At 43.4% G+C, this 27574-nt stretch overlaps 1 protein-coding gene across 5 annotated transcripts in view; it reads left to right on the forward strand.

Moving 5' to 3' along the window:
* thsd7ba (thrombospondin, type I, domain containing 7Ba) overlaps positions 1-27574 on the forward strand; it is a 376466-nt gene that overhangs the window by 276959 nt on the left and 71933 nt on the right. For all 5 annotated transcript variants that reach the window (XM_079518802.1, XM_079518803.1, XM_079518801.1 and 2 more), the window contains exons 17-19: positions 6213-6404; positions 16731-17000; positions 23033-23211. In XM_079518802.1, the coding sequence (XP_079374928.1) occupies positions 6213-6404; positions 16731-17000; positions 23033-23211 (641 nt within the window). The remainder of the gene's footprint in view (positions 1-6212; positions 6405-16730; positions 17001-23032; positions 23212-27574) is intronic.

Below are 27574 nucleotides of genomic sequence, written 5' to 3' on the forward strand. Positions count from 1 at the left end.
AACACAGCGTTACAATTCAGAGGCACTTCAATAAGAAAACTCAACTAATAACGCTTGTGTGTGTTAATCTGCCCGATGCTGACGTTAGTATATAATGTTTAGATTGTTTTCCTGGCTGAATAACAAGGGATCGCATCGCTGACTGACATAAACACTCCAATTCAGAGTCACCCCGCACGCACACACACACACAGAATCCATGCGCCTCGGTGCGTCGCAGTTGTCATGTTTCCATGAATTAAACGGGTCGCGCAATTGTCGTGTTTACATTAATGAAACTGGTGGTGCAATTGTCGTGTTTGCATGAATTAAACGGTGTATTTATGTAATCGCGCCGCTGTCCATCCAAGTCCGAATCAGTGTGTGTGTGTCTGTGTGGGACTGTGTGTGTTGTGGAAGACGGGGAACAATGTTGCCAGGGTCGTGAATTGTAAGCGAGTTGTAGTGTGTGTAAGTAGCGTGGTGAAAGGCTTTGTTTCTGGGTCTGTTTGCTTGTTTCTGGGCCTGTTTTGATAGACCTGGCAACAGTGGCCCGTGTGTGTGTGTGTGCGTGTAGTGTTGTGTTCGTGTTGTTCTTCTAATGTGTGTGTGTGTAGCGTGTAACTTCCGGTGTTGCAGAAACATAAAAGCTCTCGTGGGTCACGTGGTTGGCTGTGAGCAAATGGGAGAGGGGATGTAGTGTTGCCAGGTCCGCGTATTGTAAGCGAGTGGTAGTGTGTGTAAGTAGCGTGTTGAATGGCATTGTTTCTGTGCTTGTTTTCATAGACGTGGCAACAAATTAGGCGGGGGTGTCGGTGCTTGTGGCGTGTTTGTGTTTATTATTGATATTGATGTTGTTTGTGAGTCTGGACGGGAGCCGGCTTTAGTGGCAGTGCGATGACAATTTTTACGCGGATGGTGTTCAGTGTGGGCGTGCTGCGCGACATGAGGAGATAGCCGTGGATCGACGCGGAGGGTAAGTCTGTGACGTGTTAGTGTGTTTAGTGGGTTATTGCAGTGTGTGTTGCAGTGTGTCAGACACTCTTGGAGTGACGTAGTAGCTGGTGGCTTTTGTTCCTGGGTTGGGAACAGCGTTTTGGGCACACCTTTTCAATTGTATAATAGATATGGCTAATGCAAATGCTTTTGAGTAACCATCTACATATCGGTTCACAATTCACTTCTGTAACACAATTGTTACAGCTTTTTCTGCCGAGCCACTTGCAAAATGCAACGTTGGAGTAAATTTCCATGAACATTTTACAGTATGTGGTCAATGAATTAGAGCAGCAGTCTGCCGTGCACCCTCCTGACCTAGCTGACGCACCCCCCAACACTAAGTCTCATTGAATTTGTCCGAAAATGATACCATTTTTAATATGATTATGGCAAATAACCACAGAATGTCACTGCACTGAGAGACATGCATCTGCTGTATACTCCAGCTCCATGTCTCTATACATCTCCTTACAACAGTGGTTTACCAGAATTTGCCGTTTGTGCTCAATAACACCATAAAACCTTTTTTTTTTTACTATTTTGAAAAACATTTTTGAATAGTTTTTTCACACTGTGGTGGGAGGTCATTCTACAGCTTGGGATCCATACATGAGGGAGGCTGCTTGGACGGATGGAGGCGAGCTAGTGGATGTACAGTAATGCACATTGTTGCTGTTGGGCAGAAACCTTATCTCCATATTCTAGCTTTTTGTGTTATTTCATAATACAGTACATAAGGCATTAAAAGTAGATCTGCTACTTTAGCTATATTTCAATTTGAGTCCTGAGAAGTAACAGTTTTGGACATATGAGGCTTCCACCCGACAGAGACGATATGCTATTGCACGTTTTTCCTCTTCACATTCCAAATCAGGGCGTGCAGTTGTAATTTGTCTCTGAGAAAACAGGCAAGCGCATATGATTTTCTTCCCGTGCTTGACTTTAATCGGACATGAAATACTCTGTTGCGGCTGTTTACTCTGGTACTCACTGATACATGTGATTCAAACATCCTCCCCCAGCAAAAAGAAAACCAAAATGAGATGCTTCCAAAGATGTATTGTATTTGTAACGTCCTGTGATCTATAAGCCTGTGTCTTCCACTTTTATGTTTTCTTACCCCTTAACAACAGTACCCTGGAGCACACTCGAGCTTCAATTAAGTATTGTTTCACAGAAGTCGCTGTGAGTTTGCAGGTGCAAAAACAATTAAAAATAGTTTGAAAGAAACCTCTTCTGCGATGCAAATGAGCAAAGGCAAGTGAGGTGCTGTGCAAAGACTTGCTTCATCAGCATACGGCAGAATAAATAGGCCAAGATAGTGAGCTGTAAATTGCACCCAGTGAGGCGGCAAAAGGCTCGTACCTTGGCAGAATGCAAGTGGACAGAGAGTGATGGTCGCTCAAACAGCGCTACATTGCCGGATCACAGTTTGCAATGTGTGTAGGCAAGAATTTATGGCAGGCATTAGGGGGTATTACCGCCTTATTAATAACTTCCAGCAAGGGCCTGACAGAGACCCATGCTCTCAGTTCCACAATTCACTCTGAGTTGAGGGTTTGAATTGTTTAACGGTACATCCTCAACGAGCAATAATTTCAGAGTGCTTATCGGAATGTATGAATGCTAGATGAAGCCAAAGCACACAAGGATCTTGGCCCAAATAGTAGGAATCCTTCCTAATAGAAGCTCTGGCTTTTTACAAAACCAGCATGAACCATGGTCTGATTAAAGGCTTATTTTCATTTCAGCACATCTTTCTCCTTATGCAAGATGCAAGGCAGGCTGTGGGAGTGAATGCTAATGTCAGACTTCCAGGAGTGAATGAGATACGGTATCATTAATGCACATCGTGAATCTGGTGTCAAACTGTGGACAACAAACAGCCATGTTCACGTTGTTTGACAGGAAGTTAGCAACATCAATCAAGTTTCCGATTGATCGGAGCAATAATGAGCGATCAAACAGCTTCTCACGTGAGTGACCCCTAACCTCTGGTTGCAGTGGCAAAGATGTAAGGACGTGAAAAGATGATTTGAGTGGAAACGATGGTTGCATTTGTAATATGGAGGCTGTTGAGCGGGAGCTACTGTAGTGTAGGTAATGGCTGTCAACAGACAGGGGACCTGATTAAAATGTTACAATCTGGTCATAAAGAGAGAGCGGAGCTCATAAGGTTGACAGGCATCTTCAAAGAAGAAGAAGGAAAGGGCTTGGTTGAGGTGATGGATATAGTTCAACACAAGGTCATTTTAAAGAGTCCACAAACACTGTAACCTTTCTAAGTAATTGCGTAATTAAACACAATCCCTGTCGGCGGTGGAGGTACTGTAGGTAAGGATGAAAATGATAACGATTCAGAGAGAGATCATATGAAAGGCCAAATGCTGGAAGAGTAGGGCTTAAGCCGAGGAGGAGAAGCTGAAATAATTGTGCTAAAAATGGATGGCTCACAATTCCAAATCAAAATGTCAGTACTGTCAGCACTCACACTGGGGCCCGGCTAATAAAAGACAATGAGAGTCATGAGTGAGTGAGTGTGAGAGAAAAACAGAGAGAGAGAGAGAGAGAGAGAGAAAGACACAGAGAGAGAGGAGTAGCTTAAGTAGGCGGAACTGAAAACCGACAGGGGAAAATAGGCGTGTCTGTTGTGAGGTTAATATTAACGAATATTAGCTGAGCAACTATACCTTTAGATGACATGGAGCAGGTAAAATGTTTCAAAATATATGTAGCCTACATTTTTTAACATGACGATTATGCAAAATAATTGTGATGATCTCAAATAATTTGCGATTAGGCGATTATTGTGACAGCCCTACCAGCAGAGTGCTTTCTGTCTGCGTGACTTCAATAGAACATAAGTGCACTGACTGTGCTCCAGCCTGCCCTCGTGATGCCTTAAAGGGATTTTGTATCAAGACCGCCTACACACACACTCCCAGCAGATGTGCAAAATATACAGTGTTTTCTGTCAGAGGGCAAAATTTAAAAGTCAAATGGGAATCAATAGCATGTTTGTGGATCAATGAGCAGGGTGGGTGGACGTGGGAGTGGGGGGTTTCACGCTTTAGGGATAACATCGCCAGCACCCCCACCCAGAATGTCCATGCAAGCCCCCCAATATCTGCTTTTGGTTGGAGTAGGATTCTAAAAAATTATGCATTATTAGAGACGGATGTGCCCCTCTTGTGCCTAATGTATGCTCCGTACTCGCATCTGTGACGTGATTTATATTTCGTCGCACAACGAAGTACAGTATATATCAGGCTTTATGGTGACATATCTCTTAACTTCCCCGTATGACTCACACTTTAAAAATGACACTTCTGGCAATTAGGGAACTCATTTCTTTTCAATGCTTGGCAGGACTACTGATTATTATAATTCAAACCCCATCCTCTGCAAAAAATATATATTTCCGTTCGTTTTTTCGTTCCAGCTGCTTTTAAAGCAAGCATTAGCTTTGCCGTTCAATAAATTCTGACGTACTTCTTTGTATTAATCCTGCACTCTGCTCTCAGGCTTTTCTCTGCATTTCTGCTCCTTTCTTTAGCTGCTAGCAATTTTGACCAAACATATTCGGTCATTTTTCTGTTCCACTGATGGACTTGGAAAGCTTTTACAAACACATGTACTGTAGTAATGGTTATTGATTGATTGATTGATTGATTGATTGATTGATTGATTGTTTGTTAATTATATTAGACAATAAAAAACAGTCAAGCACAGCATTGGTCCAAAAGGATAGCACCGAAGAAAGACCTTGCGGTCTTGTTTCCATTCGGAAACAAGACCGCAAGGTTAGGGGCCCAGAAGTCCTCAAAGGCACTACATTGGACTGACTGTTCAGTTTGACTGCTAGTTTAATGACTTCTACATATATCTTGTGCTACCTCTTACCCCTTATCCCTAAACTTATTTGCCATTTTTTACTATTTTGAAAAACATTTTAAAATTGTTCAAATCTACAAGCTCACAACGTGTCGATGTAGATCGGCTAGTTGAACTATTTTAAAATGTTTTTCGAGATAGTAAAATATGGTAAAGAAGTTTAGGGATAAAGGGAAAGGCGCACCCAAGATCGGGCCAGAGGTGCCTGGTAATTGGAAATGAACCGGTCTTATTGTGTGCAACTATTTCAAACTGATTCTGGCATCAATAAGGCTGAATGTCCATCTAGTTTTTTCCTTTTTATTTTTGAGTGGTGTAAACCACTCCTACGACTGGCTTTGTTAGTTTACGTGTCTGTCTGTCTGTCTGTCTGTCTGTCTGTTCGTACCAAAAAATGAGCATGGTTGCTCAAGGTTGCGCAATAGCCTAGATCTAGGAAAGTGGTCACTCAGTTCACACGGGTGTGATTTCATTACGTCAGACATTACGTCAGACCACAGCTGATCAGGCTATATAAGACCTTACACCACTCAGTTCACACGGGTGTGATTTTTTCTATGCTAGGTTCCACAGTTAAATTAAATAGCAGATACAAGCTCACAACGCCTCGCAATTTATTTTGCCTCTTTTTTGTATTATTTGACAATTTGGCTAATGCTTGACCAGTTTTTATGGTTGATTACTTTTGATCTAGTAATGGTCTTATTCCATTTCATATATTATAATTTAATTTTCTTTTCATCTGGGGACACCCTCAAAATCATGTGGAGACCCCCTGGGGTCCCGATCCACAGGTTGAGAACCCCTGACCTACTGTAGTGAAAAGGCACTGCACCGAGCACCTGCTATGACTTTTACGTGTGGCTGCTCCTAGCGTTTTCTAGCTGAAAATCTCAGAACTTTTTAGAAAAGCACTTATGTCATCGTTCCTTCTCAAAAACCCACTCACAGTACTTGACTCACAGTACAGCACTAACAAATCTCCTTTTTTGATGATCGAAGCGCTGGGATGAAGCTCCTCAGCAGCCGTGCCAGTGTGTTTTTTTTGCCAGAGAAAAACACAATTTGGACACATGCGCTACAATGTTTCAGTATATAATGTATACAGGAGCCAAAACTGTCACTGGTGTGTGCAGATATTTTTTGCAATTTTATGTAATCATTTAAACCGGGTGTGAACAAGCACACATTAGGAAGATTATTCTGTCCCTGATGCAAGCCTGGTGGTGGTGGTGGTGGTGGTGGTGGTGTGTTATGGCTGGATGAAGATCTGAGCCGGTATTGAAGTGAAGATTTTCTAATCAGAGTGACACGCCTCACCCACTTCCCCATGTCTCCAGGACTCAGCTGCGTGGGAGAAAGCGAGGAGCTGGCCGACATGACAGCGTGCCTGAGGTGGGCTGGCGCCGTGCCTCCCCAGATCAGAAAGTGCCGGGTGGCCTGCAGGGACGACTGCACCCTGACCGGGTGGTCCAAGTTCTCGGATTGCGTCGGCTGTGGCAGCTCGCGGGCACGCAAGCGCTCGCTTACAGGTAAGGGGGGAGTCGCCCTCCCACTCGCAGACACACAGACAGACAGACAAGTCTTCACACGAACAACACCCATCTCTGCCAGCGTAGAGGAAAACGGATGATGATCACAGTGGCTAACCATACTCATCCATATTCACTTGCCACTTCTGCATGAAAGGGGCAGTTAAATCAACTGCCAGGTATTAATTCATTCTTTCACCCGCCACCACCAGTGCTTTGACCCCGTTTGGATCCCACGATGTGGACACGATGTAAGAAACAGATGTCTAGGGGGGGAGGTGTAGGACAAGGTCTCTTCTATCTACGGATAAAATAAATCACACTTGTGTGAAGTGAGGGTCCGCCTTTTATCATGATGATAATGTATATGATGATGAAGTCATTTGCCATTGACTTGGCCATACGGAAGAAAGTTAGTCATAAAGTCCATAGACTTTCCCCCACACATGACGTCACGGGTGGAACAAACTAAGCTAAGCTTTAGAGGGGCTAACACCCCTCAAAAGATTGTGACTTTTCGTTCTTTAGTTATCGGCATTTGAATGTAATAAAGCTTGTTTTCACCTAAACGCAATCTGGGAATAGAAATCCGAGATAGATGCCTTTTTATAAATCCTTTAGCGTTGGAGTGGACGGGCTATATTTTGTTTGGATCACGCGATTTTCGGGTGTATTCTTCTCTGGAAGTCGTAGCATCAATCATAGGTTTTCAGTGATTACACTAGAGTGTAATCACTGAAAGATGATATGATATAAATAATGACATTTACAGCGGCCATACGTTGGATTGGAGATGGCGTAATCTTACGTCAATGGCAGGCAATGTGTCAATCCTACATACAGGTTTCTCTTTATATATCTCTCTCCACCTCGTGTCTCGCAGGCAGAGTCAATACATTGAGTGTGTAGCGTCTGGCAGTCTGCTGCTCCTACAGTAATGCCTTAGTGTGTCCTTGTTAAAACAAAAGGACACTCACTAGAGCTCATAGAGCACATACACTGTCACAGCTTATTTACCTTTTGCCAGCCCTTTCCAGCACACTTGTGCGGAAACGTATTCCCTGAACAGTATAGTGCAGTGCTAGAGGCATACTAAAATTATCTCCCTGCTGTTCTCCGTGCAGCATTCACGACAGAGTATATATGGTGCAGTTTCTTCTGCCCTGGCATCCATAATCCAGTCCAACCTCATTTCCTTGTTCTGTTTCTGGTTTCTGTTACTGTAACACTGCTCCCTCCTCCCTCCCTCCGCAGCCCCCAAGTCTGGTGTCAGACCTAAATTAGGGCCCCGTGCAGCTTGTAATCCCTTTATTTCAGTGCGGATGACAAAGACTGAATTACACACTAAAACAGGCTGGGTAGTTTGTCTTCATGAATATTTGATCAGTTTCCTTAGGGGGCTGTAGTTGTAAACATACACTGTCTTCATCTATAATGCTCTTAAAAATGCACAGCATTAAGAATCAGCTCTGGCTTGTTCCATACTGTAGCTTAGTTTATATTTGTGATGTACTGTATACTAGTGTTCATTGGGGCAGAATGGTCACGGTCAGTCAGTTTCTCAACTCTCGCTGGACAACTTTTTTTCCTTTTTATTCCAATACTTTAGCCTTACTTTTCCTCTGTCAGGTGAATTGATGGGCAGAGAGAACATACTTTGGGGGTTTAAGCTAGCCTCGGGAACCTATGCGTTTTTTCTAACCAGACATGCTAGCCTCAGACTGTCAGACCTTATTATGCAGCAACACAGCTGTCCTGCATGCCCAAACTCCTCTTGGCCAACATGCAGCACATGAACCTACAATGAAGTATCTGACAGTTTAATTTAAAGCATGCCGTTATTGTCTTTTGTGCTATGAATTCACACCCACAAGATTTTAGTCGACTAAATCTACATTTGATTTAGTCGATGCCGTCGTAATGACTGTTTTTTCACTTGCTGAAGATAGCCGATCTACAAGCCCACAACGCGTTGCAGTGCGACGCATTGTGAGCTTGTAGATCGTCTATTTTCAGCATGCAACTAATTGTAAAATGACTCATACTGGATCTCTTGTCCACTAGTCCCTTCCTAACATTTTAGTCTAGTTTTTATTTGTTGACAAAATTGTCAGTATATTTAGTCTTAGTTTTAGTCATCATAGTTTTCATTTAGTTTTCATTTTAGTCGACGAAAACAACACTGGTAGCAGTAAGGATCACCTTTTTTGTAATCATTTATGTTTGTATTTACTTTGTTCTTGAAAAAAGTGTGTCGGAAATGAATGCCATACATTGTCATACTACAGTATCACACAAAAGTAGCAGGGAAATAGCAGATCTGTGACTCTCGTTTGTAGATCTTCTTTTTTGTTATTTATTTTAAAGTGAAATGCTTAAATCTGTCTGTTTCTTTAATTTAAATATCTAAGAAAAGAAAAGTATTAACAATAGATTGTGACTAAATAACTACATTCCAACACAGTTTTTATTTTGTATTACGTAAGTATTTGTCTGTCTTTTGGACAGAAAGTTTATCATTCCCCTAAATCCCATTGAGCTGCAGCATGTTGCGCAAGCTGACTGGAGGTATGCTGTTGCTCAGTGTGGGTAAAAGCTTTGAAAACATTCACACGGGCGAGTGAACAGAGAGTGTACCTCAGCTCTGGAATAGGTAGAACTTCATTGATCCCTCTGGGAAATTCAGTTTCAGCTTCACCCAGATGATGGCTGCTCAAATGGTCAGCTACTGATGCCAACGGGTGGTCAATAATAATCAGTAATAATGTCCAAAACTTGTTACTTTTCATAAATTCGAAACAAACTGTGTTACGAATTGATCTAGTTATTATTTAGTCACAAGCTGTTGATTATGGAGGACCCCACTCACCCAGCCCATGAACTGTTTACCCCGCTCCCCTCGGGTAGGAGGCTGCGCTCCATCAAAGCCAGGACTGAAAGGCTCAAACGCAGCTTCTATCCGGGGACTGTCATGCTACTGAAATGCACTTTAGCTGCAATTTTTTTTTTTTTAATATGCTGCTCAGTTTTAATGCACTGCACTTTGGGATTTTATGCTTATTCTTTTTATTGATAGGTTTTAAATATACACTGCTGGTCCTGAGTACGATTTCCGTTTCGTATACTGTGTGCAAACATGTGAAATGACAAATAAAGTGAACCTCGAACCTTGAACCTTGATACTTTTCATTGGTTCAATACGAAACCCACAGACACTTAAACCCTTTCACTTTGACTTTCCGAAATTCTCAAAAAATAGTAAAAAATACCCAGTCAATATGTTGGAAAGCGGTGCACAGTGTAGGCAAGTTTTACCAGGCGTATACATTGTAATAAACTTCCGTCATTGGGCTGAGCCAGTTTAGTGCTAAGCACATTCAAGATCAAGATGTCCCAGAGCAGACAAGTCAAGGTCAATTTCTCTGAGCTTTCGCCAAGCTGCCAGATCACAGCCAGGTATGAGAGAGGTCAGGGCAAAGCTCAGTAACCTGAGGGCTGGGTTGTAGATGTAGACTCCGTTCGAAGACACGTGAATATGTGCAGATGTCAAATGGATTCATGATGGGAATTACTGAACAGTGAACATACGAATTTCTGATGAGTAGTGAGTAGTGTTGTGATGCCGAAGTGTGTTAAGCCATTAAGACCTGAGGCCGATTCTACAAATGCCTTCTAAATTAGTAGTTCTAAAACTTTTGGCCGTGGACCCCCATCTGAAAATGTTTTGTGCCAGGGACCCCCCAGAAGAGAAGATTTCTGTTAAAAAAACGCTCATGATTTTTCTAAAAATGTAAAAAAAAATAAAAAAAATGCAGATGTACAAGCTTACAGCTCAGCATGAAGTGACACGCTGTAAACTTGTATATCTGATATTTTTGAGAACCACTGTTCTAAATCCTAATTGTTATGTAGCTAAAATCTAAAATCACACAGATGGAAGGGGGTGGTGGAAGAGAGTTCAGGGAGCAGCTCCATATTCCATTCCATTATTTATACCCTATCTCTGTTTGCAACTGTTCAGCTGCTGCTAACATGCCTCACAAGTGTGTTCAGTGCTCATTTACATATTCAAAGATCGCCTGCTGTGAACACTTTCTGCCACTGATTAGAAAGCAGTGTTTTGTTTTTTTGTAACGGAGGGCACTTGATTGCTGATGTCTTCTTCATCACCCCATTGAGCCACTTGACATGAATCTGACACCATCATTAAAGGATGTGTATCACTGGTTTCTTTCTAGGCCTGAAATTTTTAAACATCAGGAGACCACAGCGGGAGGTACATTTGATAGTATCAAGTGAAGATGGACAGGAAAGAGGGAGAGAGAGAAGGAGACTCGGGGAGAGACATGCAGCAAAGGTCGTCATGAACGGGACTCGAACATGCAACGCGCTGTCAGGCCAAAGCCTATATGTGGCATGCGCCTGGCCCTGCATGGACCACTTTGCCAGTGGGCAGCTGGGCGCCCATCCTTTTTCTCCTTTGTACATATGGGGCTCTATCTTGCGTCAGGGGCACTTTTCCTGTAATTTGGGGATTTAGCATTGTATAAGAGGTGTGGCCCCTTAAAATTTGCTATCTTGGGCTCCATTTTTGTCTCCGCCGCTACCCGCAACGCGGCCCGCAAGTCAGCCGCTGCCCGAAAATGAAGAGTATAGGAGCTTGCTCTGTCCCTTAATGGTATTTTGGTCCAGCGTCACCCGCTATCTATTTTGCCGACACCGGTATTTGCGCCTAGAGGTGTGGTCATCAGAGCCGGATTTACCTTGCTGAGGGCCCCCGGGCTGGAGCAAATTTGAGGGCCCCCCTTGGGGCGGAGCTTTTTTGGTCACACACTGCACGCACTGCACGCCTGCATGGAGATGTCCGCGCAGTGCAGGCTGCGTCATCTCTCCTACGCATAACGCATCTCTTTGTAATTGTCCTATAATCAGCAGAGGTGAGTTCCTGCCACGTCCTTGTGTCCATTGTGTTTATATACTTGTGTTATGTCTATTGAAAGACGTTATTTGGCTTGTGCCAGGCATTGTGCGGCGTGCGCGATACCATTTGCTCATTCAGTTTCATCACCCCATAGCTCAGCAAATGGGGTTTAATCCGATTTACCGAACGCTCCTTTTTGCTTGATACCGTTTCGTAGAGACGGCCTACACGCACGATCTATATATACCAAATGAAAGCCCTAATTTCGTAGTTTACATAGTACTTTGAATTTAAAGAAATGAGCGAGTTGTGACTCAAGGGCACGGGAGCGACCAAAATACTAATTTTAGTGGGGGAACACCCCTTCCCCACTGTCAATGGCATTTAATGTTTGTGTTGCGGACATTTGACCTCATATTTGGCGGACATTTGACCTAATTTCTCCTTTCATTGCCGATGGCAAATATGAGACGTGTGGGGACAAGATGACGACAATTTTCCCTTCATTGTCAATGGCATTTAATGTTTGTGTTGCAGACATTTTGTGGGGACAAAAGCAGGAGGGGTTAGCGCCCCTCAAAAATACGTGGTAAAGAGGGAAAACAAAAGGCGAGTTATGGCAGAGAGACACAGATTGACCCTGGAAGATGCGTGCAGACAAACACACATATCATGGTAAAAGTCCGATTGTGTGAGGGCGGGCAGCCGTCAGTCAGCCTTGAATAAAGATAGCGGGGGATTTATCAGTGAACTAAAGTGTCATCTAGTGGAAGTACTTACTGTGGGATTCATGGCGGCCTTGACCACATTTGTACTTCATTTCACCTTTTTTGCTGTCATTTTTGTGTTTTATTTCAGTTAATGTGTAAAAAAAATTGTTTGTTTTTTACACTAAATTAAGCTTTAATATCAGGGCCCAATATGACTATAGTCTACTCTACTCCGGTGATTCTCAAACCTTTTTTTATTTCAAGGACCTCTCTGTATTTGGCCACATTTGAAAAGGTTTTGTACTAGAGACCCCATAAGAGGAAAGTTGTGATGTTAAAGGTGCAGTAAGTGATGTGTTTATTGTTAAATAGCTCTATTATATTCTGATTTCATTGCTATCGTGTTTGTTCAGTAACAGGGTCTCCCCATCTCCCCAGCTTTTTATTAAACGTTTAGTTAAAGCTAAATATCAATTTACTAGCTCATTGTGAAGCTAGTAAATTATTTATATTTTCAAATATGGTAAATATGGTTAAAGTAGTTAAGATCTTGATGCTATACCAGTAAGACGCCCTACAGGGCGATGTCGCGTGCACGCATCCACCTACTGTAGTTGACGGAAGACTGCTGGTCGGTTGCGATATTGTTGCTGGGAAACCCCTCAAGGAACCCTGGGGGGTCCCCGTACCCCACTTTTAGAACCACTGGCCTACACTCACACTTCTCATCTCGGGTATCATAATTCTATAGCAGTCCACCAGCCAGCCACCAGCAGAGGTGGCGATGGAACAGATTTCTGGCAGGCAGCTCACACTCACAATGTTTGCAATAAGGCCCACTTCTGAAACACACAGAGGGACAGATGGAGCGCACAGAGGGACTTCCTTCGGAAGTGCAACACACTCAGATTCCAGGACAAAGAATGCCAGTTCATAAGAGTGTTTGGACCGGGAACAGGGTACAGAGGGTCTTCTCTCTCTCTCTCTCTCTCTCTCTCTCTCTCTCTCTCTCTCTCTCTCTCCATCTGCCTCAGGTCAAGGGATTCTGTTGCCACTTTATTTGTAGGCCTACAGTACACAAGCGAGGTGTTTACTTTAATTATGATAATTAAACAGTGATTTGTTTATCCCCTGGGTAATATATATTCAATGCAGGAGTGATCTCTGAGCACTTTAGCTATAGACACTGCATTGTTGTTGTTGCCGGCCCCATACGTGGTATCAGCCTAGCAGACATAGTGTTGACAGTCGGTAAGCATAAATATTTTCATTTCAGTTGATTTCATAAGCATTACCCTGCACCCCAGAGCTCAAGGTGTGTTTACTCCGCACATTGCCTCATTAAACAGAATACCTGCTATATATGACAGTATTAAGGTGTTAGTTAAAATAGCATATAGTCAAGGTTCTAGGTGTTTATTGTCACATTCAGGCATATAAGTAAGTAAGCAAGCAGCCTTGGGAACCAACGGTCTCCGAGCCATGCCTATAGATCAGGAGCTATATCTCCTGTTTCTGTAGCATGAGGCAGCTTGATTTACTGTACAGTACAAGTACACCCCCTGGACATGACACTAGTTTCTCACATGCTGTACAAGTACACTCCCTGGACATGGCGCTAGTATGTCACATGATGTACATGTACACCATATGGGCATGTCACTGATGTACAAGTACACCCCCTGGACATGATAATGTGTCATATGTGACATATTTTGTCACATATTTGACACATTGGGTATGTATCCCAATCCAATGCTAGATCCTCCTGAGTGCCTAGCAATTTACCATTTTTATAGTCTTTCACCCTGCCAGGGAGTGAACCGCCAACCTCCCTCAGGGCGGACACTCTATGCTGAGCTGGTATACAGGCAACAGCAGGCAGTGCAAATCTCCATACGTGACATTCTGTTGCATTGTGTACTGTTGAATCATGATTCTCAAATTCTGCAAATGATCCAGCTTCCATGCGGCTAACATCAAACTGTTGAACAAGACATGAACACCGCCTGTCATCAGGCTGGTCTTGGATAGCGGTTGACACTAAGGTCTCAGAGGCACTTGAAGTACAGATCAAGTTCTACTTGCCCAAGGTCATGCCCACTTGCCACTTGCAAGTGGTCATGCCCACTTGCCCTAGTATAAATGCGACTGTAGGTCGCATTTATACTATGGTAACAGGTCCGAAACTTACGTCCTGGCCCTACCTGGGCTCTCATCAAACCCTGTACACTGCCCCCGCTGCCACCCTTAGATCTCCATATATGGAGCTGACCTGTTATGACAATCCTTATGTTGATCTGACCTCATCAATCCCTGTATACACTCAAGACACACTCCATATATGCCCAGTACAGAATTCATTCCATATGTTGATCAGACCCCCCATGCCAAAGCGCCAGTGCTTGCCCAGCAGTCTGCCGTCACCCATGGGCGGTTGCGTTCACGCGACCTCGCCCTAAAGGTTTTTACTTTGGTGCACTGCACTGCGTCACATTTTATCATTTGAGAATGAATGTTATTTCATTTAAACTAGGATTCCTCTCCCCTCGCCCGCCGCTTCACCGAGCCAGTGAGATGGGGTCGTCTTATCAGCCGAGCCCACGCCAAGACGCTCTCTCACAATAAGCCTCTCAGTGGATCTCCTCAAGCCTGAATAGTCTCTTTTTGTTACAGGCTATGAACTCCTTCAATGTCATTTCTGCAGCGAATGCCAAGCGTATTGTCCAATGTGAGCGTCTCACGGCGCTGACACAGACACAATCTTTCGCACATTATTCCGGCGGCGGCGGTTTGCGGCGTTGTCACAAGATATCCGTGGAATACCGAACACAAAAACAAAATCGCTTCGATGTGATACGGGTGGTATATCACTGATGTCTAAACAAGAACAACTAAGGATCTGTGTGTGTGTGTGTGTGTGTGTGTGTGTGTGTGTGTGTGTGTGTGTGTGTGTGTGTGTGTGTGTGTGTGTGTGTGCGTGTGTGTGTGTGTGTGTGTGTGTGTGTGTGTGTGTGTGTGTGTGTGTGTGCGTGCGTGCGTGCGTGCGTGCGTGCGTGCGTGCGTGCGTGCGTGCGTGCGTGCGTGCGTGCGTGCGTGCGTGCGTGCGTGCGTGCGTGCGTGCGTGCGCGCGCGCGCGCGCGCGTGCGTGCGCGCGTTCTAACTCAGGGAGACTTGGAGTGACAATGCCTGCAAGGAACACCATGTTTTCTTCAGATCGGTAGCATAATCAGCCGCTATGCTAATAATACTCAGCAGCTGAAATGGACAGGACTAATTATAAGTACACAGAAGTGAAGTCTGTTGAGAGTCTGGCATTATAGGCACTCTGATAGCGGCTCTTTAGTGTGAATAAATGCATTCATTTCGCTCCTCATTAGAGCGCAGATAAGGAGAGGGTATATTATATACAGCAGTGCTTGATGTGTGGCTTTGTGACCATTTTTCCTCCGCTGTCATACACTTGAAATAAAGGCTCAGACAATGTGGCCCTGGTCATCAATAGTAATGGAAAATACGCTGTGCCGGCAAGAAATCATGACTGAAAAAAAATAGAACGAAATGGGAGAAATGTAACAGAGGGTAAAGAAAAGGTCAATGAAAAAGAGTTAGAGTGAGAGAAAAGAGCTTATGTGTGAGTTAGGCAGGCAGACTTTCCTTCATGTTAACTTGTCAAGTCTCCCCTGAAATGAGCCTTGCATTTTTTTTCTTTTGTCTACAGTACACGTTCAGAATAGGCCTACACATAAAATTCTCATTCAATTAAACAAAAATAATCTACCGCACTTGGGTTACAAAGGAAGTGACATGACCCAGAAAAAAACTCTTATTTCAACTCAAACCTTTTAGAGCAACCACATAGTGTGTGCAATGTGCTCCTTTTTTAACTTCAGGGATTTCTTTCCTTTTTTTGTTTTGATTGAAGACAGATAACACAAGTGGGTTCCCTGAGGACACATCTTCAGTGCTCTCATAATCATATGCTCCATATCTGTCTCGGTCTCTGCACGTCCACGCAGCATGGGCGCGAGATATGCTTTTTGAAAGACAAAGTGAGGATCAGCCAGACACGGGTGAATTTTGACTGTGAATAAATAGTGTTACTTCGCTGAGCTTCTCCCTTTGACAGGGAGCCAGTTTAGTCTTCACTTTAAGCTTTAGTTGTTGATTGTTCCAGCGTGGCTCTGCATCTGCAAGAGACCAATCTTGTTATATAATACTAGTCTATGGGTCTGTCTGTGTATGTCCCACTCCAGAGCTAAACGCACAATCACAAACCACTGGACCAGTGTTGCATTGCTCATTGCGCGCAGTGCCACAGCGTCCCCCGAAAGGCCTAGGGAAACCCATTAGGAAATTTGGCATAGGAAGCCCTCTTCCTTGTATTTCACTAACCAATATCTCCTATATCTCCATATTTGGTGACATCAGTGTTCTCCGCTGTTTTCTACCGGGGAGGTAGTCTGTTCTTTCGTTTTTGTGACCTAGGGAAATGTTTTTGCACTGTCTTGTCCTATTTTGCACTTGTCCTAATGTTGTAACTGCACTCTGCTGTCCACCAAACCAAATTCCTAAAAGGTTTACATGTCATGGCAATAAAGGCTTCTGATTCTGATTCTGATTCGGAACAATGCATTATGTCTCTTTATTGTCTGTTGTACATGGAAAACATGAGGTTTGCGTCTCTTCTGTCAGGCCGCAGTAAGAAGAAGGAACACTGCCTGAATGAGGAGCTGCATCCGCTAGTGGAGACAGAGGCCTGTCCCTGCCTTGATGAGTTCCTGTCCCAGCCATATGGCAACTGGTCGTCCTGCATCCTGGCGGAGCCCCCGGCGCTAGGCTCCCTGCAGGGCTGGAGGAGCCAGCGGGAGGTCAAGGAGTGTGGCCAGGGCCTACGCTACAGGGCCGTGGCCTGCGTAGACCAGCAGGGACACCTGGCCAGCCCAGCTCTCTGTACCGACTCAGGTATGCCTCATTTACAGTGGTCCGTAGTCTCGTACCACATTTTTTTATTAAGTACTTTGGTGGTTCTCAAACTCATGTCAAAGACCCCCACAATGATATGATGTATTTGCCCGTGAAGCAAAGGTTTTGTGCCAGGGATCCTCCGGATCAGTGGTTAAAATGATTGTGATGCTACATTAACACATTAACACACAGGGGGGTTCAAGTCTTCAAAGACTACCTGAATGCCATGGGCAAAGGCATGATGGTGTGATGACAGTCTGTAAGCAGTATAAAAGTGTTTATTTTAAATCCAGGTAGAGCCAGAGGTACAAAATCTTCAAGCAAAAACTGTCATCAAGGAAGAATAAATTTCGGCGTGTAGCAAAACAAACAGTGATGGAACCGTGAGGGGAGGCTCCATGATCACACAAATGAAATGAAAATAATACTGCCTGAGGTGAAATGAAGCAGAGGAAAACATAAAGCGAGTGAAGATACAGTAGAATGTGATGGGATAATTAGGAAGGAGGAAGAGCTAATAAGGGCCAGGACAGGTCAGATGAATGTGGAGGACATACTGTAGGGCCTTCATGCTACTCCTCCCACCCATACTCCCTGCTGACAGCTAGGTGCCGCCCCCAGCCCGTAGGAGCATGCTACTCCTCCCACCCATACTCCCTGCTGACAGCTAGGTGCCGCCCCCAGCCCGTAGGAGCAACGTGACTCCTCCCACCCATACTCCCTGCTGACAGCTAGGTGCCGCCCCCAGCCCGTAGGAGCAACGTGACTCCTCCCACCCATACTCCCTGCTGACAGCTAGGTGCCGCCCCCAGCCCCAGCCCATACTCCCTGCTGACAGCTAGGTGCCGCCCCCAGCCCGTAGGAGCAACGTGACTCCTCCCACCCATACTCCCTGCTGACAGCTAGGTGCCGCCCCCAGCCCCAGCCCATACTCCCTGCTGACAGCTAGGTGCCGCCCCCAGCCCGTAGGAGCAACGTGACTCCTCCCACCCATACTCCCTGCTGACAGCTAGGTGCCGCCCCCAGCCCCAGCCCATACTCCCTGCTGACAGCTAGGTGCCGCCCCCAGCCCGTAGGAGCAACGTGACTCCTCCCACCCATACTCCCTGCTGACAGCTAGGTGCCGCCCCCAGCCCCAGCCCCAGCCCATACTCCCTGCTGACAGCTAGGTGCCGCCCCCAGCCCCAGCCCCAGCCCATACTCCCTGCTGACAGCTAGGTGCCGCCCCCAGCCCCAGCCCCAGCCCATACTCCCTGCTGACAGCTAGGTGCCGCCCCCAGCCCCAGCCCCAGCCCCAGCCCATACTCCCTGCTGACAGCTAGGTGCCGCCCCCAGCCCGTAGGAGCAACGTGTAGTGACAAATATCAGCTTCCCCGCCCACTTTCCCTCCCCCTGAACACGGGCCAATTGTGTTCATATGAGCGTTCGGTGACTTCGAATCCCTAGAGGTGGTGGGCAGGTACTTTACCACTGTGCCACCCGAGCGCACGAATAGCATTAATGTCTGATTACTATTGTATAGACACAATTTCAGATAGTGTCTAATAAACAATGTTGTCATGCAATGCTCACATTAGGCACATCCTGACTATGCGCTGTATGCTGACATCAAATACATTTAGTCATTTACTATGACCAATGCCATTTTGCACTTTAGGATTGGGGAACATACGGAGCCAGAAGGTCAGATATGTACAGTAGCCCCCTAGCTACTGTACACATCTGACCTTCTGGCTTTAAAATTAATCAATAAAATGGTTTAATCGATTCTCCATTTCACAGTAAGCCAGTAGAGGAATTAAAGGATATACTTATACTTTTTAGTGCCAGTTAAACTTTCGGGCTGCTGCATTTTGGATCACCTGAAGGACATTGAGGTACTTGTTGTTAATGACAGATAAAGGAAATTGCAATAATCTTGGCTGTGGAATTTGTGGTTGGCCGCTGCCAAATTTGTTGCGGAGAGAAAGGATTTGGTCTTGTAAATTTGCCTAAAGTGAAAGAAACACAATTGCTCAAATGATTTAATAATGTATTTCTCCAAGGTTAGATTGTTATTGAAAATAACAGGCCAAATAACATCCAATTGTGGATATCCAACAAGCAGTCCGCTTCCTTAATCTGCTGTTTGGGTCACAAGTGAAATACAGCTAGGTATCTGGGGCTCCATTTTCGTCACCGCTAAACCCCTTATCTCTAAACTTCTTTGCCTTTTTTTTTTTTACTATTTTGAAAAACATTTTTGAATAGTTCAACTAGCCGATCTACATTGACACGTTGCAAAATAGTAAAAACTAGAACTGCACTCTGTCGAGTGCCTACTTGCTTGTTGCACACAAGTAGGCCATAAATGGCTTACTAGTGCGCAAGCAGAGCGCACAACTACTGTCGACCGCTACAAACTGTCAAATCTCAGCTTCTCTGTGAAAGAACGTTTTAAATATTGAATTATTAGGTTTAGCTATTTGCTACGTACCTAGTTTTTGGAGGTAAAAAAGTAGTATTGTTAAGTATGGTAAGAGACGGCTTTCGATGGTGACGTATATGTCGATCAGTGTCGGGTGGATTAAAGGAAATGCCTCTATGTGACTGATGAATGAATATCAACATCCTAATACATCAAATTATGACGGGCAATTCCTGCTGTCAAAATATGACCCCCCAGTCAAAAAACACTCATGCTTTCTAAGGTGTGATTTGGGGTCCTAATCACACCTATGTATATGTATGTATATGTATACATATGTATATGTAATTTGTAAGTTGATTAGCGGTATACTGTGGTTACTCTGCGCCCAGTTTGATGCGTATGTATCGTAGCAGCATATGACGTCAGGTATAACTGGTATAACTAGCTCTCAATGATGACGTAATAAAGATGTGGATTAATCGGCTTTCGATGGTGACGTATATGTCGATCAGTGTCGGGTGGATTAAAGGAAAGGTGAAAGGTGGAAAGGAAATGCCTCTATGTATATGTATATGTAATTTGTAAGTTGATTAGCGGTATACTGTGGTTACTTTGTGCCCCGTTTGATGCGTATGTATCGTAGCAGCATATGACGTCAGGGTATAACTGGTATAACTAGCTCTCAATGATGACGTAATAAAGATGTGGATTAAAGGACCCAATGCCAGGGTGTAATTGGTTTTTGATGGTGACGTACAGGTAATGACGATATGTTTTAGTGTCGGGAGGATTAAAGGTAATGCCCTATGTATACATGTATGTAATCTGACACCACTGCCATATCAAGCACAAGTAGTCATTACGTCATACGCTGGCACGGCACATACGCATCAAACGGCGACATGGACGAAAACTATTACTTGCGCAAAGGCAAAGGCAAAGAAGTTTAGGGATAAAGGGTTTAGCGGTGATGAAAATGGAGCCTCTGATACCCTAACCCTAAACCATCCACATCAAAATAGAAGCACATATTGAGGGTGCGAATAATGACCCGACAGCAGCATATTTGAATAGATATAAAGGGCCAGTATTAAAGCCCCAACCTTTTCTGGATCAGGGCCCACTAGGAAATCTCCAAAGTGTTCACGGATCCACCCATCTGACCACATAACACCACAGCCATTTCAGTTCGTCTTTAAGTAACCCAACACTGGCCGTTTTATGAAGCGGTAGAAAAGAGGACGCAGACAGACAAGGGATCGTGATGGGTGTTGAATAGCTCAGGGTACATCATTCTCTTGCATGTAGTAAGCCTTTTAACTGTGTCTGTTAACGGTGTCGTTATATAGCTCTTTATCCCAGGGAGAAGAGTGGAACCAGGGCTAGACTGAAGAGGAACATAATGAGTTGACTTAATGCTTATCCATCAAAGTGTACAGTATGTCTGCTTCAATCAGTGGAGTGGTTTTACATTATGTATTGAGCTAGATTTCAGGTACCCCCCCCCCCCCCTAAATAGAAATGTGCATGTTTTGTTCCTTATAATGTACATGTATGTACGTTTTTAGCAGTTGTCTCCACCAGGCCGAAGGCATGGGGAGAGAGTATGTTTTGCACTCCGTCCGTGTGTCCGTCCTTCCGTCCGTCCGTCCGTCCTTCCGTCTGTCCGTTATCAGCTAATCTCCGGCACCGCTGGCCCGATCCATGCCAAACTGTGCACACACACTCCCTGGATGCCAACGACGAACCTCTGCCCCAAATATTCCTCAACGGCCTGTTATAGCGCCACCATGAGGCCGATTTAGGCAAAACACATTTCTGTAGATAACTCGTACACATTTTATCCATACATCACACAATTCGGTATACACTATCTCCATAGTCATGTGATCAACACGGATCTGCACCATTTCCCATCTTCCATCCTGATTGGCTAAGATTGGCTTCCAAAGCTCACATGATTGGTCCGTTTCGAACAAAATGCCACAAATCACAAACACAGTGTCCAATTTCCATGAAATTATACACACACATTTCCACTAGGCCGAGGATGACATTAGCCTGGTTAATAAACCAGACCGAATCAGCCGTTGGCAAAAAAAAATTGTTGTGTGATATTAGTCTGGCTTATTAGCCAGGCTAGGATGACATGCCACTATTTCTTTCCCCAAATCAGCCTCACGGTGGCGCTATAACAGGCCAATTCCTGTTTTTACCTATAACTGCATCGATCTGTATACAACTTATGTATGCGCACTCCCTAGAGGCCATGGAAAAACATTTTCCCTGCATCCCTCTACATCTGCCGGTTATAGCGCCACCATGAGGCCAATTTCTGCAAAACACATTGTTTATGTTAGTCGCACAGATTTCATCCAAATCTCACGCAAATCGGTACACATGATCTCTGTAGTCATGAGATCAAGACGAGCCTGTTGGATTTCTCAGATTCTACACTGATTATCTAAGATTGCCTTCCAAAATTTTCAGGAGTAGCCCGTTTTGTACAAAATGCTGCACATGTCCTGCTCATCCAGAATTCTATCCTCGGAGATGCTATGAGTGATCTGGCTCTGCATTTCCTCAACAAAATGAAGAAAATTGTTGCAAGAAACAAACAAACAAAACAACATGTTTATATTACTCCTAAACATTTTTCCAAACATCACACACTCCTGGTGGAGACCTGTGCCCAGAAGGGCACTTTTTCTAGTTTTCATCTGTATCCATACAATTCTAGTATGCTATATATTATTTAAAAATCACACACATGTGAAGTGACTTCAAGTGAGGCGCGCCCTTATCATCGTACATCATCATGAATCATCTCATACTGGCCAATCAGAATGCCTGTTGCCTGTGATTGGTTAGCTGAGTTGCTCGTTTACATATGACGTACATTTTTCCTCCATTGTCAATTTGTGTTTAATGTTTTGATGTTTAATTTACGTCATAATTAGCAGACATTTTGACCTGAATTCCCCTTTAATTGTCAATGACAAATCTTGAGCCACCGCCGCCCCAATCAATCAATCAATCAATCAATCAATCAATCAATCAATCAATCAATCAGTCCTCTCTATAGAATTAAATGCTCCAGATGGCAGCAACAAGGCAGTCATGAGGCAGGCAGGCACCCTTGCACTGATGATGGCCTGGTCCAGATGTGAATCAGAGTGCAAGCAGAGGAGTGTCTCGATCCAGACTTTATTATTGTCATCTGAGCCCCTGGTCCACCATGGAACCCTGACTGAATGGCCCTGCGTACGTCCATCCGTCCGTTCACACTCATTTTGTCAAAATATTGGTGCTGTCGGTTGGAAACTTTGTATGTCCAAAACCGTTACTTTACAGGAAATGGAGAAAATAACCTGTGTACCAATGGATCCAATGTAGTTATCCAAAAATTACTTGTGAGCTTGTAGATCAGCAATTTTTTGTTACTTTGACACTATATAACAAAGTGATATACTACAGTGGAAATGTACAGTCCCTTTCTAGAAGTGTGGAGTAAAAAATATAATATTTGTCTTTGAAATGTATGGATTGGAAGTCATAAGTGAAGTCCACTACTGAAGTGAATGCACTTGATGGTTCTAATGTCCGTCACTGATTCCAGGGTACCTGGTGGAGCCGTGCCACCTGGCCTGTCCCCTGGACTGTAAGCTGAGTGACTGGTCAGCCTGGTCGTCTTGCAGTGCCTCCTGCGGCAGTGGCCTGAAGACCAGGTCCAAGTGGCTGAGGGAGAAGGCCTTCAATGGGGGCCGGCCCTGCCCCAAGCTGGACCTCAAGAACCAGGTGAGAAAACAACCCTCTGCTTTTATTTTTAGACCAGTGGTACTCAAACTCTGGGTCCTTTTTGAGGGGCGCTAGCCCGTCCTATATACAGCTTTTGTCCCCACACGTCTCAATATTTGCCATTGACAATGAAATGAGAAATGAGGTCATATGTGCCTCAAAAACGACGTCAATTTGTGGCAACACAAACATTAAATGCCATTGACAATGAAGGGAAAATGTACGTCATATGTAGACGAGCAAATCGGCTAATCAATTACTTAAATTCAGTTGTTGATGAGATGATGTACGATGATGTATAATGATGAGAGCGCCCCTCACTTCCACACGGGTGTGATTTTTTTAACTCATTGACCGCCATCTAGTGGTGGCTCAAAGTGGTGCAGAGCGCCACACATAATAACTCAATGGGCGAGGCCCTTAAATTGAAAGACGTTTTGGCCGGAAACTCCCAGTTTAGGAAGTAAAAATTCGATATTTAACGACTGCCACAGATGTAATTGAATCCACCCAAAACATACTTCTTGTAAGCGAGGACCATATCGTTTTGAGAAATGAGGCGCAAATCTAGCTTGTTTTGACCCAAAAAGAAGAATCAGAAATATTAGCGTTCAAAAAGCTGCGTCCCCAGACTCCCCATAGACAGCATAAGCCCGCGGAATTTCCATTTCCGTTTTTTTCCGTGTTATGAGGGCATATTGGACACAGTAGTAGTTGTACAGGGCAGAAGTAGCATATTCTTTTGTTCTATATATCTTTTGTTCTATTGTGTGTAATTATTAGACATAATGGACATAATTTCTATAGATTTCTATACATGCTTTGTGTGCTGTTGTCTATAGTATGTACAAAAGAAATCTATTCAGACTCATGTATAAACAAGACTCTTTAGAAATCTTTAGAGAACAGGGGGTTCCTTTTGTGTGTATTTGTGTGTTTTTTGTGCACTGTTTGTGCATGTGTTTATGGTGTACACTTTCTGTTAATGTGTGACCCTCTCCTGCAGAGAGTGGGATGCTAGAACCGTCTCATGCCTTTTTGTCTCTATTGACAAAAGTCACTCATTAGGACATAATTGAATTGTAATGTCTGTCTGGCTGAGTGAGTGTGTGCGTTAGTGAGTGATCCTTTGGAAAGAGGGATTTCTTTTGTGTTATTATTGTGTACACTTTCTGTTAAAGTGTAACCATGGCATGCCTTTTTTGGCTCTATTGACAAAAGCCACTCATTTGGACTTGTGCTTTCTGTTAATGTGTGACCCTCTCCTGCAGAGAGTGGGATGCTAGAACCGTCTCATGCCTTTTTGTCTCTATTGACAAAAGTCACTCATTAGGACATAATTGAATTGTAATGTCTGTCTGGCTGAGTGAGTGTGTGCGTTAGTGAGTGATCCTTTGGAAAGAGGGATTTCTTTTGTGTTATTATTGTGTACACTTTCTGTTAAAGTGTAACCATGTCATGCCTTTTTGTCTCTATTGACAAAAGCCACTCATTTGGACTCATTGGACTTGTGACGACTCAAAGCCATTGAATTGTAATGTCTGTCTGGCTGAGTGAGTGAGTGAGTGTGCGTGCGTGCGTGCATTAATTGCATGGACTGTTCCCCATGGATTCAGTCTGTCTGCCCGTGTGTGAGAGATGTAAAGGAGCCATAAGCCTTTGGAAGTAGGGTCTTTCTTTTGTGTTATTAGCAATAATAGCCAAGTACAGGTTTTTGTGTTCACTTTCTGTTACACTTTAACAGTCCCGTGTCTTTTTGTCTCTATTGACAAAAAAGCCACTCATTTGGATTTGTGACGACGCAAAGCCATTTAATTGTAATGGATAGGTCTGGCTGAGTGTGCGTGCTTGCGTGCGTGCATTATTGTAAGGACAGTTCCCCACTTTAGGGCTCAGTCTGTCTGCCTGTGTCTCACTCGTAAAAACTTTGGGTACAGTGAGTGTGTGTGTGTGTGTGTGTGTGTGTGTGTGTGGGTGTGTGGGTGTGTGGGTGTGTGTGTGTGTGTGTGTGTGTGTGTGTGTGTGTGTGTGTGTGTGTGTGTGTGTGTGTGTGTGTGTGTGTGTGTGAGATGTAAAGGCCAATCTATAGAAAAAGGGGGCTTTCATTGTAATTCATGAACAAAAGCCTTTTGTTATGGATAGGTGACTGCTAGAACTAATGGACTAATTACTTAATTAGATCTCTCTCTGTGAGCATGTGTTGCGTGCGTGCATGCATGTTTTAGGGTGGTTGGTTTATCCAATAACTTTAGAAATATAATATATATAATATAATATTATATATTGAATCCATGATTGGGCAACAGTGTTAAAACGGTGTTCACCCATAACTCTGAGACATCCTGTGACATAAGAGCTGTAACTAGTACTAAAAGTAAAACATTTCGTAAAATACATGCCGGTATAGGGCATGCATGTTTAAAAGTATAATTGACATGATTATGGGCATGTCTTTTAGACCACTAGATTTTAGTTAAACAGAACTGTCAAACATTCATGTTTTGACAGACTGCAAATAATTACAGTAACTGATGGTCTGCTAACATTTACACATTTTAACCAAATACATGCGTACATGCGTACATACATTTACACATTTTAACCAAATACATGCGTACATGCGTACGTACATACATACGTGCATACGTACATACATACATGCATACATACACGTGTATGCTATTATTATGCTTTTTGCTTGATTTTATATGACTGGACATGACTATATTCTATACCAAGCACCAACATGATGTTTGTTACATTTATTCAGTACATAAGTCTAACCATTAATCACTGATACCATTTTTTCTTGTGTTTTAAAGTTACTAACGTATGTAGAAGTATGAAGAAAATGTGTTAGACACACTTTTAAAAATTATACGAAAGTATCAGATCTACAATCTCCCAATGCATCACAATTCACTGCCATTGTTTTATAGAATGCAATGGCAAATTATATTGAATACACACAAATTATATTGAATATATTGAATACGCTGTATTCTACAGCAATAAGCATGAGCAGAGACCTCTAGTTCTCTAGTTTCTCAGCGACTTGCAAGAGTCACCGAGTCAAGTTTTTAAAACTGTAGTGTTTATGATAAGTTTATGATATAAATATATATATTGTTAATCATTCATGGGTCCTACAAGGGTTTTGCTACAGAGGATCTGAGCATTTCATCGGTGTAATACCGGTTAACACCACTACATCCCCATGCACTGGGGTTACACCCCCCTATGGGTTGTAAGGATCTTGGATCATTTAATTTTTGGGTCTAGAGTATGGGTTATGTGGTTCACAGTCCGCTAAAATCATGGAGAGCAGGCAAACAAATGGAATCTTAATGAAGCTAGGTTTTATGATTATAGGGGGATAATGATCAGGCATGTTGGGGGTAGCCAGTATGGGGATCATGAGTTATGTTTTGCTAGTAAATGTAGCATGTTTATAATTGTATCGACTATTCTCTAGACTAGTATTTTAGACTTTTTAGACTAATTCAGGTTTTCATTGCTCAATGCTATTGGTGATATGGTAACCAAATGCCCCACTGTATAGGGACCTGACTGTATAGAAGTATATAGTATAGTCTGGCTATTTATATGGCTTTCTATGGGGATGGTTTACTGTCTAACTGATTTTCTATCACTATGTCTACAACCTAGGTCTATTATCGACAGGTGGTGGACAAATGGAACCCATTAGATCTCTAACTCTTCTATCTATTTGGCTGCCTTGTGCGTGTGCGGAACCACAAAGGGTGTAATACCATTTTTTTTACTGCACATAGGCAGTGAATTTAAGTATTGTATGGAGCAATTCCGCTTATCACCAGTGTTTCACCACTACAAATCTGATGTGATTCTAGCCCCTAATGCATTTTTTTTTAAACCCCCGGAGGCCACCAGAGGGTGTTGAGTGGGTAAGGTGGCCTAGTGTCAGTATAGTGGTTAACCAAAACCCTTATTATAACCTTTATTATATCTCTAACTCTTGAGAGTTTGTAAAATGCCAAGCCAAATACAAATGCAACAATTACACAGCATACAGAATAGTATGAGAACCATAGGTGTTTACGATTTTTTGTAAGTAGTAGCGGTCAGAATCTATGATATTACAAGGAGTCTAATATTTTTCTGCTATTATTTGGTATCCTTCAGACATGATGAGGCTCTTACATGTAACATATCTGTCCTCTCTAATTATATTACAATATGGTTATGTTATTCTCATAGGGAACAGTGGTTCAAGCAGTAATTATTGTCTTCAGACATTGTATGATCAGGTTATTAACCAAAACATTACAGGTAGTACATCATAACCCCATATGGTCTAGTGGTTCGACTCTCGGTGTGGGAA

The sequence above is a fragment of the Electrona antarctica genome (genome assembly GCF_951216825.1).
Source record: "Electrona antarctica genome assembly, chromosome: 13".
NCBI lineage: Eukaryota > Metazoa > Chordata > Actinopteri > Myctophiformes > Myctophidae > Electrona > Electrona antarctica.